General features: G+C 40.3%; 1 protein-coding gene across 2 annotated transcripts in view; it reads right to left on the reverse strand.

The window, feature by feature from the left end:
• cntnap2a (contactin associated protein 2a) overlaps positions 1-19,098 on the reverse strand; it is a 674,074-nt gene that overhangs the window by 230,180 nt on the left and 424,796 nt on the right. For both annotated transcript variants that reach the window (XM_057824376.1, XM_057824377.1), the window contains 3 exons: positions 17,545-17,664; positions 11,502-11,617; positions 3,876-3,960 (listed from right to left, as the gene is read on the reverse strand). In XM_057824376.1, coding sequence (XP_057680359.1) covers positions 3,876-3,960; positions 11,502-11,617; positions 17,545-17,664 — 321 coding nt within the window. The remainder of the gene's footprint in view (positions 1-3,875; positions 3,961-11,501; positions 11,618-17,544; positions 17,665-19,098) is intronic.

The following is a 19,098-nucleotide window of genomic DNA, read 5'->3' on the forward strand; positions in this document are numbered from 1 at the left end:
TAGCCTATTAATTAGGTTCACACTCGTGAGAAATGTAGCCCAAACCCCTGTTCAACCAATCTGTTTGGTCTTATTGACTTCACGTGTGGAGTCCCTCAAGGGTCAATTCATGGACCACTCCTATTTAACATCTATATGTATCCCCTAGCTCAGATTATGGAACAGTATGACATTTCCTATCACACCTATGCAGATGACACATAACTCTACATTTTTGTGTCTCCAAATGATTATAGTCCCTTAGTCTCTGTGAGTAAATGCATTCATGAAATCAATGAATGGATGTGCCAGATTTTTCTCCAGTTAAATGTGGAGAAGTCAGAAGTGATCATTTTTGGGCCAAAAAAAGGAAAGGTCAAAGATAAGCAGTCACCTTAGCATAATGTCACTTACAGCTACAAACCAAGGCAGAAACCTTGGCGTAATTATTGACTCAGACCTAAAATTTGATAGCCATCTAAAGTCTGTCACTAAATCTGCTTATTACCACCTAAAAATTATAGCCAGGATTAAGGGTCTTCTGACTCAACAAGACATGGAAAAACTTATGCATGCATTCATTTTCAGCAGATTGGACTATTGCAACGGTATATTTACAGGTCTTGATAAAAAAATCAGTCAGGAAGCTGCAGCTAGTGCAGAATGCTGCAGCCAGAGTCCTCACAAATACAAGGAAACTAGACCATATTACACTGGTTTTGAAATCGTAACAGTGAGTCAAAGGATAGAATATAAAATACTACTGCTCGTCTACTAAACGCTTAATGACCTCTGACCAAAATACATGCTTGATTTGTTAGATTCCTATGAAACATCCCTAAGGTCATCTGGAACAGGTCTCCTGTATGTTCCAAGAACAAGAACCAAGCAGGGTGAGGCATCATTTAGTTATTATGCTCCTCACCTCTGCAACAAGTTACCTGAAGGTCTGAAATATGCTCAAACTTAGCTCCTTTAAATCAGGGCTAAAAACGCTTTATTTTAGCACTGCAAATCCATAACTGTCTATATATTTCAATCTATTTGCTTTCTATTCCTCTTGTTCTTATCTCCATTGTTGAATTCAATTAATAGCCGTAGTAGTAGTATTTATTTATTTATTTATTCTATTCGTGATTAAATGTGTTGGAATTCGCATCCCCAGCCAAGCTGCATGGAAACGGCAACAGCCCGTGCGCCAACCAGGAAGGCGGAAATTCCACGCGTTCATCTCTGATGTTAACCCTTTGCACTGACTTCATGTTCCAAAAGTTTGAAGAAGACTCACCGAAGGCAGGTTGACAATCTATTTGTCGACAATGGTCAAAAAACAAGGCAAAAACAGACGACGGAGGAACAATGCTAAATCCAAAACAAGGCTACATAGAAAATGTTTCCGAGCAAAAAAAAAATCAGTGTTATCTCAGTGTCCAGTGTTTTTTAAGTCCATGGTTGAGTAGGCCGGGCCGAAGTTGTGTCCAGGCGTTGCTTTTGGGACCTTCCCTCTGTGGCCGGTTTTGGGCGGTTTAGGTTCATGCACGGATGGGGCGTGGTTGCCACAGCGACCGACGCTGGTCTTGAAGTCCCAAGCGCCCGCTATCAACTTTGTTATCCCCGTCTGGCGCTACTTGTTTTGGGACAAAGCGCGCTGGTCTTTGTCCTGATTGCCAGAGTTGGTGCGTCAATCTTGCTCGTGATGCACACGTTGAGCTTCTGTGATAAGATGGCGTTGTGTATCTTTTCTGCTTCTTTAAACTATGGTGTGCTATTTATTTTATATTAGGTGTGTTAGAGTAGTGCAGTCCTACAGTAAATATGAGAAATTATACTATTCCCTGATTAATTATATTATGTGTGTTCGAGTAATGCAAACAGTTAGACGGTGCCAACAAGAAACGGTACAATTTTTCCTTTTCCCCCTCATGAGCGCCGATAAGGTGATTCACTTTACTGTGTTCAAGGGCACGGAGTGAAGTCTGCCAAACTATAGTTCGATGAATGTGTTAAACTAATGCAAACAATTACATGGTGTGTGCGAAAACGGTACATATTCCCTTCAAATGTGATTCTTATGTATAATTTTATTTCCTATTTCGATTAATGTGATTCTTAAGATCTTCAGGTGATGTAAAGCACTTTGAATTGCCTTGCGTTGAATTGTGCTATATAAATAAGTTTGCCTTGCCTATTGATGTCCCATCCCTAGCATGCTGATACTGTATATCGTCCCTATTAATGTTTAGACCACACCTTCACCCTTGCGTGTACGTGTATGAGACTCGGAGAGTATCCCATTAATATAGTGTGCATGTGTGCTTTAATACCTTTATGGAATGGAGGTTAATTGGAAAGTGTAAAGTTCACGCAAGAAAACACATCTATCAATATTTCTTTTGACCTACTCTATCAGGAACAGAGATATTCAGACACGCTGCAAGCAAACACACTGTCCTCCCGGTCCCTCTAATTGCTGTGTTTTGTCTTTATGAAGCAATTCCCTACAGTGGGCCTTTGTGTGCACGGTTGTGATGCCTGTGTGGATTCTTGTTTACAACCGTGTGAGCGAGGAAAGTGGATCTGACAGGATGCTTGTTAAAGATTGTTATGCACAAAATATATTAAATAAGATATTATACTAATTCCAAGTTTTTTTTTCTAACAGAGCAAAACAAACACTGAAAACAGCAGCCTTCCAAGAATTAAATCACCACTTCACTGCACAAAGACAACACAGAACCTGGATTAAACTACCTAATACGCAGTGAAAGAGATAATACCTTCTAACTGTTTGCATTATTCTAACAGACTTAATATAATCAAAGAATAGTATTGTTTCTCATATCTACTGTTTGACTGTTTGTATTACTCTAACACACCCAAAATAAAATAAATAGTATTTATACTTATTTAAGAAAAACAAGCAGAATATAAAGCATAAGAGATACATGACACCTTCTCATCACGGAAGCCCAACGTGGTCATCATGCAACTGACTGAGCAAGATTGACTCTGAAAAGCCTATGTCTTCACCACCAACTCTTGCAATCAGTTCTCCTGGACAGTCCAGAACAAATGGTGGGACGCTCTGTCCCAACACAAGCAACACCAGAGAACACCCGATATCCAACTGATAACATGACTGATTAGACTCCAAGAGCCCCTTTGACGCTGAGGTGGCAAAATCCACAAACCTCGTTGCCCTGACAACAGTAACTCCCGAATCCTCCTGTCCAATCCACAAACAGACAATAATCCTAAACAGTGCCCAAACACATCCTTCTTCTGCCCACAGCCCGCCCCGTGAGAGCCTTCAAAAAGACAATGTTTACCTAATCGTTGTCATTTTTTCTCTGGAATCTTTTGTTGACTTGTGATATGGTGACCCTCAATCCTAGCCTGGGTCCCTCTGTGTTGTATGATCGCTGTCGACCTGAATAAATTGTCAACTTGTGCTTCGAAGCCTTTTCCCAGCTTTCAAAATGGAGTCAGTATAAGGGGTTAAAACTAAGGTGAACGCACAGACTTTAACCTTCTGGCCGGGTTGTCGGAGTCTCGCCGGCCCGGGTTATTGGAGCGGCGCCAGCGCGGGTCCGGCTCCTTCAACAGTCAACCATTATTATCTTCTATACAAGCCACACCAACTCGCTAATTCTAAATCAAACTGATTCAGAGCTGAGTATTTTATACTGTTGCCAATATCCAGACAAATGAAATGAAAATGAATGTAATTAGACTCAATTTAACTATGGTTGGCAATTGATAGCATCCAGCCAGTTTGTGCTAAATACAACTGAACGGGCGGCTTGCAAGGATCTCAACTCTTTCAATTCCAAAACCTCTTCTTGACATGAAAACATGATGCATACACAAAAGTTCCACTGTCAGCTGCACCATACCTGGAGTGTTGAGCAGTCTGGACATACGGCAACTGTATGTGATCTGCTGCTCACAGTGTTCTGCACTGGTGGTGATGGCAGCTACCTGCAAACAAAATGAGCATGGATAATTTGGTGTTCATGCTATCAGGTAGGTCTATTTCAAGTTAAAGCCATTTGTTAGCGGTGGAGTGATGAAAGGAGCTGTACAGTTTTAATTAGGTTTGCTTGGAAGGTGAAACGACAGGAGTAACAAGGGAGAGCATAATTAAAGGGATCTTTTGTCCCTATCAGAGCATTTCTGTTGGAACAGAAAATTCGCTTTGACAATTTGGTAGCAAATTATGCCTTATATTTTGTCGAAACTTCTGTTTTTGATAACATGGTCATCAGGGGGCTAGGATAACATTTATGTTTGCATTCGTAGTTAAACAATGTTGGATTAATAGTATAGAACTACATTACGGTAGGATCAGTTTTAAGCACCAAAATTAACCTGGCTCGCACCTTTGCAAGCAGGACTGAACAGGTTTGGTGCAACTCTGACCTCACGCAACTCAGGCGGCACGCTTGTCAAGGTGGTGGCAGATCTTCACCCTCTCATCATCTAATGAAAACCTAACATGCTCGAAACTCGTCTTTTTGGGGCGGGATGAGAAATACATTCACACGCCTAGGAGGAAAAACCCCTATTGAAGAGGATCCTACAAAAAAGGAGGTGCCAGTGAGCTGTCAAGCCACGCCCTTATTCAAAACCAAAATGAATGTTCTAATTGGGGCAATTCCAACAAGTTTGCCGAATTGTGTGGCTCTATAAGCTGCCTTAGTTCCTGAAGAAATCTACTTCCTTTTTAAGGCGAACAACGGGTCGTCACGGCAACAAATAGAGACATGGGGACATGGGCCTTAAAATGTATTATTCTAAGTCTTGTAACTACAATGACCACACTAAAAAACTGGACATGCATTAGTAAAATGACTGACTTTCTTTTGCCACTAGTTGGTGCTATTGGGTTGATGCAAATGACCCTACAGGACCCTTCAGGGTACGACTCTCACCATGCACGATAAGTTTAGCTCAGATATATTGTATGTCTGCCAAGTTATGACTGTTCAAACTTTGTGGCGAGAAAAAATGGCAACGGTCTTTTTCACTTTTCTGTTTGGACCCTTCTGCTTCAACGAAACCTCAATATTTTTCATCAGGCACCTGAACACATGTCTTAAGACTTAAGGCTGATGAAGGTTTGAGGTCAATTGATTTTTTTCCCCTTGGAGGAGGAGCCTGTCTAGTAAAAAAAAGTGCATTTCCTGTTCCTGGCAGGGGGACACCAGGCCTAATGGGTAATATTTGAATGCAGTCGTGTTCAGGCTGGGATACCGCTCATACATGCCAGATATGAAAAAGACTGAACCTTGTATCAGGGAGTTATTATTCACTTACTGAATTTGGCATGTTGCTAAAAAAAATGGTCGACTTTAGCTCACTGACTTTAGGCCCGTGAATGAAAACTCACTATTAAATGAACTTAAGATCTCATATGTCTCATGAACAGTCTCACTAATTTTAAGGAGAATCCAACCAAATCCCTAGGTGCCAGTGTCTCAGATATGCACCCTGTAACTCGATATACACATTTAATCCAAAATGCCCGATTTCCTGTTGGGTTTCCTCAGCACGTCACATGAGTGACACAACCAGACACTGCGATGATGCAGCCTAACTACACATAAAATGTCACACGTTGTGAACTAGTGATGGAAACTATGGCACATTTTTGTCTAGTTCTCATCCTGTCAGACAAAAGCTGGCATTCGTGTCGTTTTCAGCTCCCATGACACTTTTTTAGCTCGTTATCGTCATCGTCATGAAAAATTGTTCGTCGACGAAATATTTTCGTTATAGTCATCATTGGCGAAAATAACACTGATGCTGGCGCAGATTAGCCGTTTTAAACCAGAGGACTTTATCTTTGACGGAAGCTCCGTCTGATGCTTGACGTCATGACAGAAGTTTGAAATCAAATGTCAAACCAAGGGCGTAGGTTTGCATAGGGACGGTAGGGAGATAACACTACCAACTTTTCAGGATGCTCAAATTATCCCCACCAACTTTTAAGCAACCTTATTTGCATTATATGATGACTTCAGTTATATAGGTCAAATAAGATTGTCTTCCTATATGTTGTAAGGATAGAATTGATCCTACCATTATTAAATCAATTACAGTACTTTCATTATGTTCATTTACACTGACCCCTTTTCACTTGTTGAACGTGCCAGACCCTTTTTCCCCTGAAACGCATGTTTGATTGGCTGATGACTTGACCCCCCCCCCCCCCCACACACACACACACACACTCACATCCAGACAGAAACACAACATGCCGCCTGCCCCGCCCCCTTTAAAGACGAGGGATATTCAAAGTTTTTTTTTTTGCCACCAGCAGCAACCACTGTAAGCAATGTAAAAAGACGTCAATGTTGTGGAGATGGGGAAAACTCCACTAATTTTGCTACTGCTACAGTGCTTCAAGTCGATTTTACTCACTGAGATTTCTTGAAATAAGAAAAACAGCAAGCTGAAAATAAGCTTAACAGACTTATTTTAAGCAAAAAGGTTCGTATATTTAATCGTAAAAGAAAAAACTTGTTTGTCAGAAATGTTCTTAATTCAAGAATATTGTCCAAAACATGATTTGAATTTTTTTTTTTCTTGACTTAGGTGAACGATGACCAACTTTCAGATATATGGGCTCAATACAAACAAATAGTAATATTTACTTAAAGTGGAAGAATGTGACGCATTAATCTGTTAACTCGCCTTTAACACTCAAAAAAAGATGGACAAAATTATTTGACTAGATTTAAGAAAAAAAATCTGATTAAGACGTTATAAATTTGCAGCGTGAAAGTTAGTATAGGTCAATACGGATTTATTTTGCATTAATCATTTAGCCTATCAATTAATGTAGCCCTGATCCCCATTCACCAAATATGTTTGGTCTTATTAATGTCCCGTCCCAGTAAAAAGTGTACATGCAGGTTATGCTGTTAAATCGTCCCTACAAACATAATTTTAAGCAGACACCAGTGATGCAGGTATTATTATTATTAACAAAAGTCTTTATTATACATCATACTTAATAATCTCAAATAAAACAGACGAAAAAGTCCAATGTTAAATTCAGTAGGTCACACCTCATGTACTGAAACCCAGGCTCAACTTCGTGTTTGAAGGATCGGCTGACAGCCCATCTAAGTGTCAGCAGAATGATCAGCCGCCACTTCCTTTGTGGCTGGTAGTAAATTCGATATTTGCATGTGATGCCAGTTCCCAAGTGTTCTATCGCTTTCAGCCAAACCATAGCTCGCATGCCTAAATTAGCCATCATTGACGAGAGATTTGAACAAAGGTTTAAGGGGCTTTATGATGGCAGGTTATCAGCACCGCCGTTACCATAGTTACATGAACCATGTATTGTGTGAATCTTCAGGCATCACAGAGAACTGGACGAGCAATTTGCTATTTTATAATACAGTACCTTAAGGCGTACAAAATAACTGTATTCCAAAATAACATTAAACCACACATGATTTGCACACTAACACATGAGAAACCATTACCCGAGCTCTATTTTCCTCTGTATGCTTGCTTACAAATTAAACTTTCGTCACGATCCCAAAAAGTAGCCAATTATCACTGTGCAGAGGAAAATGAAACTCATTAGGAAATCTGAAGGCACCGCTCTGCAGGTGCAAAACATTAACCACTTAACTTTTTGCAAATATGATATGTAAATCACCAGGTGCAAAACTAACAGCTCAAAGTTTGTTTTAATTTGATTTGTCTTTCAATCTATGATGTTTTGAGATTAGTTTCTCAATCTTGCAATATTCTTAAGGGAATCCAGAGTAAAGTAACGTGTTGGTTCAATTGGCTTTACTTTAATGTTAGTGTCAGTGTTGTTTTCGTCAACGATGATGAGAACGAAAATGTTTCGTCAGTGAACACTTTGAATGAGATACCAACGTGGTTTGGGAGACCAAAACATAACCAGAAGACTGCCATTTCTCTTCTGACGAGACGACAATGAGACGAAAATGCGCAATAGTTTCCATCACATGTGCGCAATGTGTGGCATTTTATGTGTAGTTAGCCTGCATCCTAGCAGTGTCCGGTTATGTCATTCGTGACGTATTATGCCGCTCCCCTCCCTTTCGGACTCATCAGTGTGTCATCTCCAATCTCCATTCATGCTTACACACATGGGTAGATTTCTTTTCTTAGAATACGCAATGTTAATTTAGCCTTTAAAGATCTGTGCTGAGTGATCATCACACATTAAATGTAACTCATAGCGTTAGCACAGCATTCACGTTAGCATTAGGCTAATGCAATCGGCCACCTAAACTCTGGGACTATTTTTTTTACTTACAGCGGTGACGGTTTCGGAAGCCCTTTTAATTTTCATCTAAGTCTTGGATGATAATACTACAACGTTCAATCAATATTTTAGTCTAATTCAAAACTTTCACTCCCAAAATAAATGATAAAAAAAACAAATTTTCCACCGATATAACATGGACAGACGAGCTAATATTGTAGCGTTTACAGCAGGGGTCCCCAAACTTTTTCCTGTGAGGGCCACATAACTTTTCCCTTCTCTGTTGAGGGGCCGGGGTCAGCTTGTAAAAGAAAAAGTGTGACGATTGCAGGAGTGCCTAAATGTAAAAAATTATTGTTTTTCAGAAAGCCACAATCAAATAACCCTTTCTGGATTCTTCACGGAACAAAAGTAAATAAAATTTAAAAAATAATAATAATATAAAATAAAATACCGTATTGGCCCGAATATAAGATGGTGCTTTTTGCAATGAAATAAGACTGAAAAAGTGGGGGTCGTCTCATATTCGCAGCCTAGCACTAGAAGTCCCAGAGAATTCTTGCACTCCTAATAGTCCCAAGCAATGGCCGATTTGGCCTCTACCCCGGAAAAACCCAGAGGTGGCCAAAATGACCCAAGTGCTTTTGAATTGGCAAGTCGTTGTCCGACAGTCAAGAGCAATTCATATGGAAATGCAACCACTCGACATATATTGTGTTGGTTCGCAGCCCAAACGGAGGGGAACACACCACAGTTCAACTATTCCTGTGAGTTTGTGTCAGTTCAAGTCAAGCTACATTAATGGGGTTTTGCACACATTTTTTATTTTTTATTCTTTTGGGGGGGGGGGGGTCAGTTCAATCAGTTAACATTAACATCGTTGATGTGAAAGATGTTCTAGAAGATGTAATGTAATCGTGTATAACATGCAAAGTAACATCAGTTCCTTTGCTGAACAACTAATTATTCTTACAATGAGGTGACTGAGTTACTTCTCCCAAAAAGTAATTGAGTATGTAACTACTTTTTAAAGTAAGATTAACAACACTGTACAGTACATACAACCTTCATAATAAATTAGGACTATTAGGACATTCAGTCATTGTTTCAGTGCGTTCAAAGCAACTTTTCGGGGCCGGTCCCTTCCCCCTTCTCACCTCATAAATTCAGTCTGTTACTGTTTTTCTCAAATGTTTTCACAAATTTTCTTGTACCAACTTGCATTTTTTAAAAATTGTTTCTATTTCTAAAATGTAGTTGAAGGTACTATGACACCAAACTGGTGAGCTTCACCTCCACGACAGATCTCTACCCCCTCCTCAGGACACCGAACAGGTCCCTTCCCCCTTCTCACGACACAAATTCATTCTGTTACACTCAAATTGCAGTTCTACAACGCTTTTTTTTTTTTTTAAACAATGTACACATTTTTTTCTGTTTTTTTTCAAAACAATGTACACATTTTTTTCTGTTGTTGTGTGTGGAGTATAGGAGAAGTGGGTTAAAAAGTGTAAACCCCATAAATAAATGTAGCTTTACTTGAACTGACACAAACTATCATATGAATAGTTCAACCGTGGTGTGTTCCTCTCCGTTTGGGCTGCATACCAACACAATGTATGTCTAGGGGTTGTATTTACATATGAATGGTAGCTGTGTGTCAGACAACGACTTGCTAATTCAAAAGCACTTGGGTCATTTTCGCCAGCTCTGGGTATTTCTGGAGGAGAGGCCAAATCGGCCATTGCTTGGGAATATTAGGAGTATTTGTCTTGGGGAAAGGCTGATTCGGCCTTTGCTGGGTTTTCTAGTGCTAGACATTACACCCATTCACGACGCTAGATGGCGGCAGATATCATTGAAGCGATGTTTTGTCATGACAGATCTCAGCTCGTCTCAAGTTTAACCAGTTTGCATTATTTATTTTATCGTGCATCTTTCGTGGCACGCCAGACCCACTTAGAGTGTTTGGTTCCAAAAAGCTCAATCTTGGTCTCATCTGACCAAAGCACACGGTCCCAGCTGAAGCCTGGGTGAAAGATGCGCATGCTTAAAAGCACCTCATACCCACTGTGAAGTATGGGAGTGGGTCAGTGATGCTGTGGGGCTGTTTCGCTTCCAAAGGCCCTGGGAACCTTGTTAGGGTGCATGGCATCATGAATGCTTTGAAATACCAGGACATTTTAAATCAAAATCTGTTGCCCTCTGCCCGAAAGCTGAAGATGGGTCGTCACTGAGTCTTTCAGCAAGACAATGACCCTATGGCCAAATCTACACAGAAATGGTTCACCAGACACAAAATCAAGCTCCTCCAATGGCCATCTCTGTCCCCAGACCTTGTTTTGTTGGCAAAAGGGGGTTGTACAAAGTATTAACACCAGGGGTGCTAATAATTGCGACACACATTATTTGATGTCAAATACGTGGGATTTTTTTCCCCCACGGAATAAATGCACTTGTATTGAAGGTTGGATTTTTCTCTTTTTTTCCATTAAGGTCCCATATTATTTGAATTAAAAAAAAAATATTAGAAGCTAAAAAACACATCTTAACCAGGGTGCCAATAATTACGGAGGGCACTGTAGATCCTTTTTTTTTTAATATACCGTGTGAGGCTCAGCTCAGGTATTTTAATTTTTTATGTCCCTTATCCAATTACTCGATTATTCGAACTAAATATTTCATCGATTAATCGACTAAGTAATCAATAGCTGCAGCCCTATTTCGAATGAACAAACGTTCCCAGTCTAAATGAATTGGGTGTCGAGCACTGTCAGTGGCAGCCATAGAGTTACCTGAGACACTTTATGGTGGAAGATTTTGGGAGCAACTTGTTGGTCTCTTTTTTCTTTTTTTTTTTTAAAACATTGCCACCTTTTTAAAACGATATCTCGATTCTTGGCAGGAGCATATCGATAACCTTTTGGGATACAAAATATCACGATATATCACCATTTCAATATTTTGTCACACCCTTAAAGTAGACAAAGAAACACATTCCAAGAGTATTAAAATATGACTAAGAGTAATAAGTTTTATCGTCCAAAAGACAGATGAAAACTAAACGGGCTGCCAAAAACAACACTGGTTAGTTACTCATCTATAATATACAACTTTTGAAAATAATTCATAGTTTAATATAGTATTAAAAACTATTTCGACGGAAGTCCCCATTATTTTTTACGTCGCAATGTGATGTAAAACGGTGTTATGTTACGCATTGAAAAGAGACGACATTAGGTCTGTGGGTTTGTTGTACCTGGTCAAGAGAGGCACTGTAGTTGACTTGGAGGATGGTGCGTCTCTCTCTACTGGATCCGGTCACTGTGGTTTTCGGTGGAAGGTTGCTCATGACTACTGTCCATACTTTATCCTCTGCACAAAAAGTCACACAATTGCACAAAATGTGTATTGCACAGATGGAAAAGTTTAGCTAAAAACTAGGCAGATACGTACAGTTGTGGTCAAAAGTTTACATACACTTTTGAAGAACATAATGTCATGGCTCTCTTGAGTTTCCAGTTATTTCTACAACTCTGATTTTTCTCTGATAGAGTGATTGGAAAAGATACTTCTTTGTCACAAAAAAAATTCATGAAGTTTGGTTCTTTTATGACTTTATTATGGGTGAACAGAAAAAAGTGATCAAATCTGCTGGGTCAAAAATATACATACAGCAGCACTAATATTTGGTAACATGTCCCTTGGCCATTTTAACTTCAATTAGGCGCTTTTGGTAGCCATCCACAAGCTTCTGGCAAGCTTCTGGAATCTTTGACCACTCCTCTTGACAGAATTGGTGCAGTTCAGTTAAATTTGATGGCTTTCTGGCATGGACTTGTTTCTTCAGCATTGTCCACAAGTTCTCAATGGGGTTTAAGTCAGGACTTTGGGAAGGACATTCGAGCCATTCCATTACCACTTTTGATGTGTGTTTGGGGTCATTGTCCTGTTGGAACACCCAATTGCGCCCAAGACCCAATCTTCGGGCTGATGACGTTAGGTTATCTTGAAGAATTTGAAGGTAATCCTCCTTCTTCATGATCCCATTTACTCTCTGTAAAGCACCAGTTCCATTGGCAGCAAAACAGCCCCACAGCATAATACTACCACCACCGTGCTTGACGGTAGGCATGGTGTACTTGGGGTTAAAGACCTCACCTTTTCTCCTCCAAACATATTGCTGGGCATTGTGGCCAAACAGCTCGATTTTTGTTTCGTCTGACCACAGAACTTTCCTCCAGAAGGTCTTATCTTTGTCCATGTGATCAGCAGCAAACTTCAGTCGAGCCTTAAGGTGCCGCTTTTGGAGCAAGGGCTTCCTTCTTGCACGGCAGCCTCTCAGTCCATGGAGATGCAAAACATGCTTGACTGTGGACACTGACACCTGTGTTCCAGCAGCTTCTAATTCTTGGCAGTTCTGCTTTTTGTTGATTCTCGGTTGAATCTTCACCCTCCTGACCAATTTTCTCTCAGCAGCAGGTGATAGGTTGCGTTTTCTTCCTGATCGTGGCAGTGACAAAACAGTGCCATGCACTTTATATTTACAAACAATTGTTTGCACTGTTGCTCTTGGGACCTGCAGCTGCTTTGAAATGGCTCCAAGTGACTTTCCTGACTTGTTCAAGTCAATGATTTGCTTTTTCAGATCCATGTATGTATATTTTTGATCCAGCAGATTTGATCACTTTTTCTGTTAACCCATAATAAAGTCATAAAACAACCAAACTTCATGAATGCTTTTTGTGACAAAGAAGTATCTGTTCCAGTCACTCTATCGGAGAAAAATCAGAGTTGTAGAAATAACTGGAAACTCAAGAGAGCCATGACATTATGTTCTTCACAAGTGTATGTAAACTTTTGACCACAACTGTAGATATACCTAATATACAACCCTTAGCGAAAAGTATGGAATCACCAGTCTCGAACGAGCACTCACTCAGACATTTTATTATGTAGAACAAACTCAGATAAAAAGCTTGAAAAAAATAATGAATTAGTTCAAAAGTGCAACTCCTTGGCATTCAAAAACACTAAAAGAAATGAATAAAAAACATTGTGGTGGTCAGTAAATTTTACTTTTATAGAGCAGGTGCAGGAAAATATAGAATCACTCCATTCTGAGAAAAAAATATATGGAATTATTCAATTTTGAGTAGAAAATACAGACACACCCAGTCAATTTCCTTCCCTTAATTGGGCCCCTGCCTCAGATTAGATCTGCTCGTTAGTCAGCAGTTAAAAACAGTGCAGTTATCACACCTTGGAGGGGCTGCTGGGCGAAGTGGATTCACAAGAATCATGGCTCCAACAAGAGAAACGTCTCTTGAGACCAAGGAGAGGATTATCCAACTTCTTGAAGAAGGTAACGCTACACGTATGGTTGCCAAAGATGTGGGCTGTTCACAATTAGCTAGACCAAGTACAAACAGCATGGCAAGGTTGTTAAAGTTAAGCATACTGGTAGACCGAGGAAGACATCAAAAAGTCATGACAAACAACTAAAGGCCAGAGACAAGACAAATGAAAAAGAAATAGGAGGAAGCTGGAGTCAAGGTATGAGACATAACTGAGCAAAATCACCTAAAGGAAATGGGATTTTCATACAGGAAAGCTAATATGAAACCAACACTGACACAAACAGAAAAGAACAAGACTGCAATGGGCTAAGGAGAGGCAATCATAGACTGTGGATGACTGGGTGAAAGTTATTTTCAGTGATGAGTCAAGAATCTGCATTGGACAAGGTGACGATGCTGGAACTTTTGTTTGGTGCTGTTCCAGTGAGATTTACAAAGATGACTGCCTGAAGAAAACATCAAAATTCCCTCAGTCCTTGATAATAAGGTGATGCATGTCAGGCAAAGACACTGGGGAGATGGCTGTGGTTAAATCTCGAATAAATGCATAAGTTTATATTGAAATTTTAAACAGCTTTCTTATCCCTTCAATTGAAAATATGTGTGTCATTTTCCAAGATGACAATACATCATGACACAGAGCTAAACCTGCTAAAGCATTCCTTGGAGAAAGACTCATCCTGTCAATGTCATGGCCTGCAAATAGCCCATATCTCAACCGTATTGAAAACCTGTGGTGGAAATTGAAAAAAATGGTCCACAGCAAGGCTCCGACCTGCAAGGATGATCTGGCAACTGCAATCAAAGAGACTTGGCACCAAATTGATGAAGAATACTCATCAAGTCCATGCCTCAGAGACTGCAAGCTGTCATAAAAGCCAGAGGTGGTGCAACTAAATACTAGAGATGTGTTTTGATTGGTATTTCTTTGTTTGTTTCTAATGATTCCATATATTTTTCCTCAGAATGGAGTGACTTCATATATATTTCCCTGCACTTGCTCTATAAAAGTAACATTGTTTTTTATTCATTTATTTTTGTGTTTCTGAATGCTAAAGAGTTGCACTTTTGAACTATTTCATCACTTTTTCAAGCTTTTTTATGTGAGTTTGTTCTACATGATAAAATATCTGTGTGAATGCTCGTCCGAGACCGGTGATTCCATACTTTTTGCTAGGGGTTGTAGTACAATATCACCATTCCTCTTTAATCAAGGAGACTACAAGGGCAAATCTCGACTTGGAATACATGGAATAGTGTACACAGAGAGTGAATGACAGTTTGCCTGCCACAAGAGTAAATTTCCCTCCGACTCATGGAAGTTACACTTCAGAGACCACAGGGTTTAATAGACACTTCAGTTCTTGGGTAGCATGAGCCCGTCACTCAAGACACGTTCCTGCTTACTCATACTGCCACTCAAGATAGGTATGTGGCGCTGTGTGTGTGTGGCTGTATTTCAGGTCTTAAAGGTGTGTGTCGATGAAAGGGGAAAGTGAAACTTAACATACTGAGGTGTATGTATGCGAGTGCAATTCCGTGTGACTAAGGGGTTAGCCAACGGAGTGCAGTGACATTTTACACAAAGTGTCCCCTTTCCTCCTCCTGTGCGCTGAGCCGTGCCAGGCTATCTAATTATTCTGCTGTGTGTATGTGCGCATTCACGCTCGAGGGCAGCCAGGTGAATGTTTTGATAAAAGTGTCACTCGTGTTTGTAAGCGGGTTGACATTTTCTTATTCCGTCATGTGCAGTGCTATGTATGATCTTATTTCTGATTCATATTACCGTATTTTCCACAGTATAAGGTGCATCAGAGTATAAGGCGCACCTTCAAAGAATGGCCTATTTTAAAGCTGTTTTCGTATATAGAGCGCACCGCAGTATAAGTGAAGGGAATAGTATATTTTCTCGAATTTAGTGTTCGACTGTTTGTATTACTCTAACACACTTAATATAATCAATCAGGGAATAGTAACTTTTCTGGTATTTATTGTTTGTTTGTATTACTGTAACGTACCCAATATAAAATAGAATTTATATCATAGTTGAAGGAAAACAAGCAGAATATATTTGACATAGGGCATAAGAGATATATAACACCTTCTGATCATGGAAGCCCAACGGGTGCGTCATGCAGCTGACTGAGCAAGATTGACACTGACAACCAGGTGATAGGCAAGACATCTACAAGCCCACGTCTTGAAGGGAATAGTTACCTTTCTCGCCCACACCATATAACTGTTTGCATTACTCTAACACACTTAATATAATCAATCAAGGAATATTATCGTTTCTCATATTTACTGTAGGACTGTATTACTCCAACACACCTAATATAAAATAAATTGCACCTATACAATAGTTTAATGAAAAGAAGCAGAATAGAGGCCATAAAAGATACACAACGCCATATTTTATCACAGAAGCCCAACGTGCGTCATGAGCAAGATTGACATACCAACTCCTGCAATCAGTTCTCCCGGGCACTCCAGGACAAAGAGCAGGGTGTTCTGTCCTAAAACAAGTAGCATCGGAGAACACCCGATATCCAACTGATAACACAACTGACAAGACTCCAAGAGCCCCCCCTTTGACAATGAGGGGGCAGAATCCACATCCTCGATGCCCGGACAACAGTAACTCCCAAATCCTTCTGTCCAATCAACAAAAGACAATCCTACATGTACCCTTCTTCCTTTTTCACACGCTTTTCCCTGCCCACGGCCCGCCCCCATGAGAGCTTTCAAAAGACGGAACATTTAGACAACAACTGTTGCGTCTCTGGAACATTCCTATGCAGCTGTTGTTTTGCAGACCCTGGATCCAGCATTGTCTCTTTATCATCTGTTTTTGCCTTGTTTCTGACCATTGTCGATGAATAAATTATCAACCTGTTTTCGGTCAGCGTCCTTTGTACCGTTCAAAATGGAGTCAGCACAAAGGGTTAACACTGGAGTGAAGGCGTGGGACTTTGCCCCTCCCGGCCGACTAGCGGTAGCAGTGCCAGCGGAACACCATTTCGTTCGGGAGCAGTGCCAGCGGAACACCATTTCGTTCGGCTGTCGCCGTTTCCGCGGCTTGGCCGGGGGCCGAATTCCTTCAGTCTGCAACACCAAATCCCGCAATCAGTTCTTCTTGAAGGTCCTGAAAAAATGGCGGAACGTCCTGTTCTATAAGGAACACCGGCCCGAAATCCAACTGATAACACGACTGATATGACTCCAAGCGCCCCTTTTACGATGAGTTGGGCAAAATTTCCCACTCCGTTTGCCTCAGTAACAAAAAACAAAAACTAAACAACGCCCAAACACACACTACTTCAATATATAGCAATGTAAATTGTCCCCAAGAACGAGTCGTAAGAACCATAGGATATAATACATAAGAAAGACAGGCCATATGGTGGTGGAAAGGATAGCTTATTAAAACAGGAGAATGTCATTGTCAGTGGCGTAAGGCAATGCTCACAAGAAAAAGGTGTCGATAAAAAAGCTACCCCTGGATCAGGTCGGCTCTTTTTCCCGTCTTTTTCACCCCTCGACACTCAAGCCATCTCCTTAGCTGAACATTTGTATCTTCCACATCTTTACCAGTGAATTTGGCACCAGGGACATCATTTTCGGACAGAATTGGTAGGTTTAGCTCAGTATACATCTCGTTCGTACACTATCTACATGCATCTAGCATGAGGGACGAACATGAATTTGACCCCCCTAGCAACAGTTGCTAACGTCGTGAATATTAATGAGCAAAAGTGATGTGTTGCGCGCGGTACGCCACTGGGATGGAGAGGGTTACATGTTTAGCTGCTTAGACTCCCCCTACTGGTACATGGGTATGGGTCATTTGTCCCACATTGGCTGAAAATGGCACTTTTCTTACCCAGAGCCTTTTGAGTGTTGAATGCATTTTGAAGAAAGATCACATAAGTATGTACATACCTGTCATGTTGCAGTTTACTTTGAAGGGTCCCAGAGGTCCACTGCCATCAGGGTCTATCCAGTAAGTGTCAGTGGACCGGCCCAAATGCTTATAGGCCTCACACGATGGCTCATAGATAGCTAGGAAAAGCAGAAATAAGGATACAATGACTTTAATGTAGTTGCATAAACATCATCACTATTGACGTGTCACTTCGTCATTCTTTGCGCGACGCCTTATCAGAGGGGGCTGAGCTTCATTTAGTAATAGCCAATAGCCAAACACGGCACACGCTCATGTCTGATTTAAACTTGGATTTATTTACCATTGGATTTAACTACGAAAGTTGTACCGCATACAAACAGGAGTGTCTCAGGAGCGATTTGTTCGAGGATTCAAGGTAAATATTATAATTTTTGTACCATGCATGCGTGATTGAAGCATTTATTCGCAGGAATTTTCTTCTTTGTTTACACATGGAGGTGGCTAATTTTCGCAACTGACTAGCCTCATAGTTTACTTTTAACCAAGAATTGAGATAGTTTTATGTGCATATCTGTGAAGAATTCGGGGATTTAAGCATTCATTCACAAAAATTTTTGCCAGAAAAGCTCTTTACGCCAGGCGCCCGCTAGCCTCATTCGCTAACATACTAGCATTGTGCTTCATCAATATACATAAAATAAACTCTAACAGCACGGTTTCTTTGCTTTTAACCAAGAATCGAGACTGTTTTACATCCGCATCTATGAAGAAGTCGGGGATTTAAGCATTTATTTACAAGAATTTTAACCAGTAAAAGCTCCTTTTACGCCTGGCGGCTGCTAGCCTCTTTCGCTAAAATAGTAGCATTGTACTTTGTCAATATATGTAAAATAAACGCTAACTGCATGATTTCTTTTCTTTTAACCAAGAATCGAGACTGTTTTTACGTCCACACCTATGAAGAATTTGGGGATTTAAGCATTTATTCACAAGAATTTTTCCCAAAAAAGCTCTGTTTCTGCCAGGCGGCCGCTCACCTCTTTCAATCACATAGTAGCATTGTACTTCGTCAATATACGTAAAATAAACGCTAACTGTATGGTTTCTTTGCTTTTAACCAAGAACCGAGACTGTTTTGCATCCATATCTATGAAGAATTCGGGGATTTAAGCATTTTAATCACAATAATTTTCACCAGAAAAGCTCCTTTTACACCAGGCGGCCGCTAGCCTCTTTCGCTAACATAGTAGCATTGTACTTCGTCAATATACGTAAAATAAACGCTAACTGCACGGTTTCTTTGCTTTTAACCAAGAATCGAGACTGTTTTACATCCATAGCTATGAAGAATTCGGGGATTTAAGCATTTATTCACAAGAATTTTCGCCAGAAAAGCTCCTTTTACACCAGTCGGCCGCTAACCTCTTTCGCGAACAGTATTTATTTATTTATTTATTTCCCTTCTGGCATGACAAATCCGAACAAACATACAGCATTTATATGTGTTTACAATTAATTCAACCCGAAAAGAAAAGGGCAGACGGGAGAAGCCGAAGCTTATTGAAACCCGCCCCCAGTATACCATATAC

Source organism: Corythoichthys intestinalis, chromosome 20, assembly GCF_030265065.1.
Source record: "Corythoichthys intestinalis isolate RoL2023-P3 chromosome 20, ASM3026506v1, whole genome shotgun sequence".
Lineage (NCBI taxonomy): Eukaryota > Metazoa > Chordata > Actinopteri > Syngnathiformes > Syngnathidae > Corythoichthys > Corythoichthys intestinalis.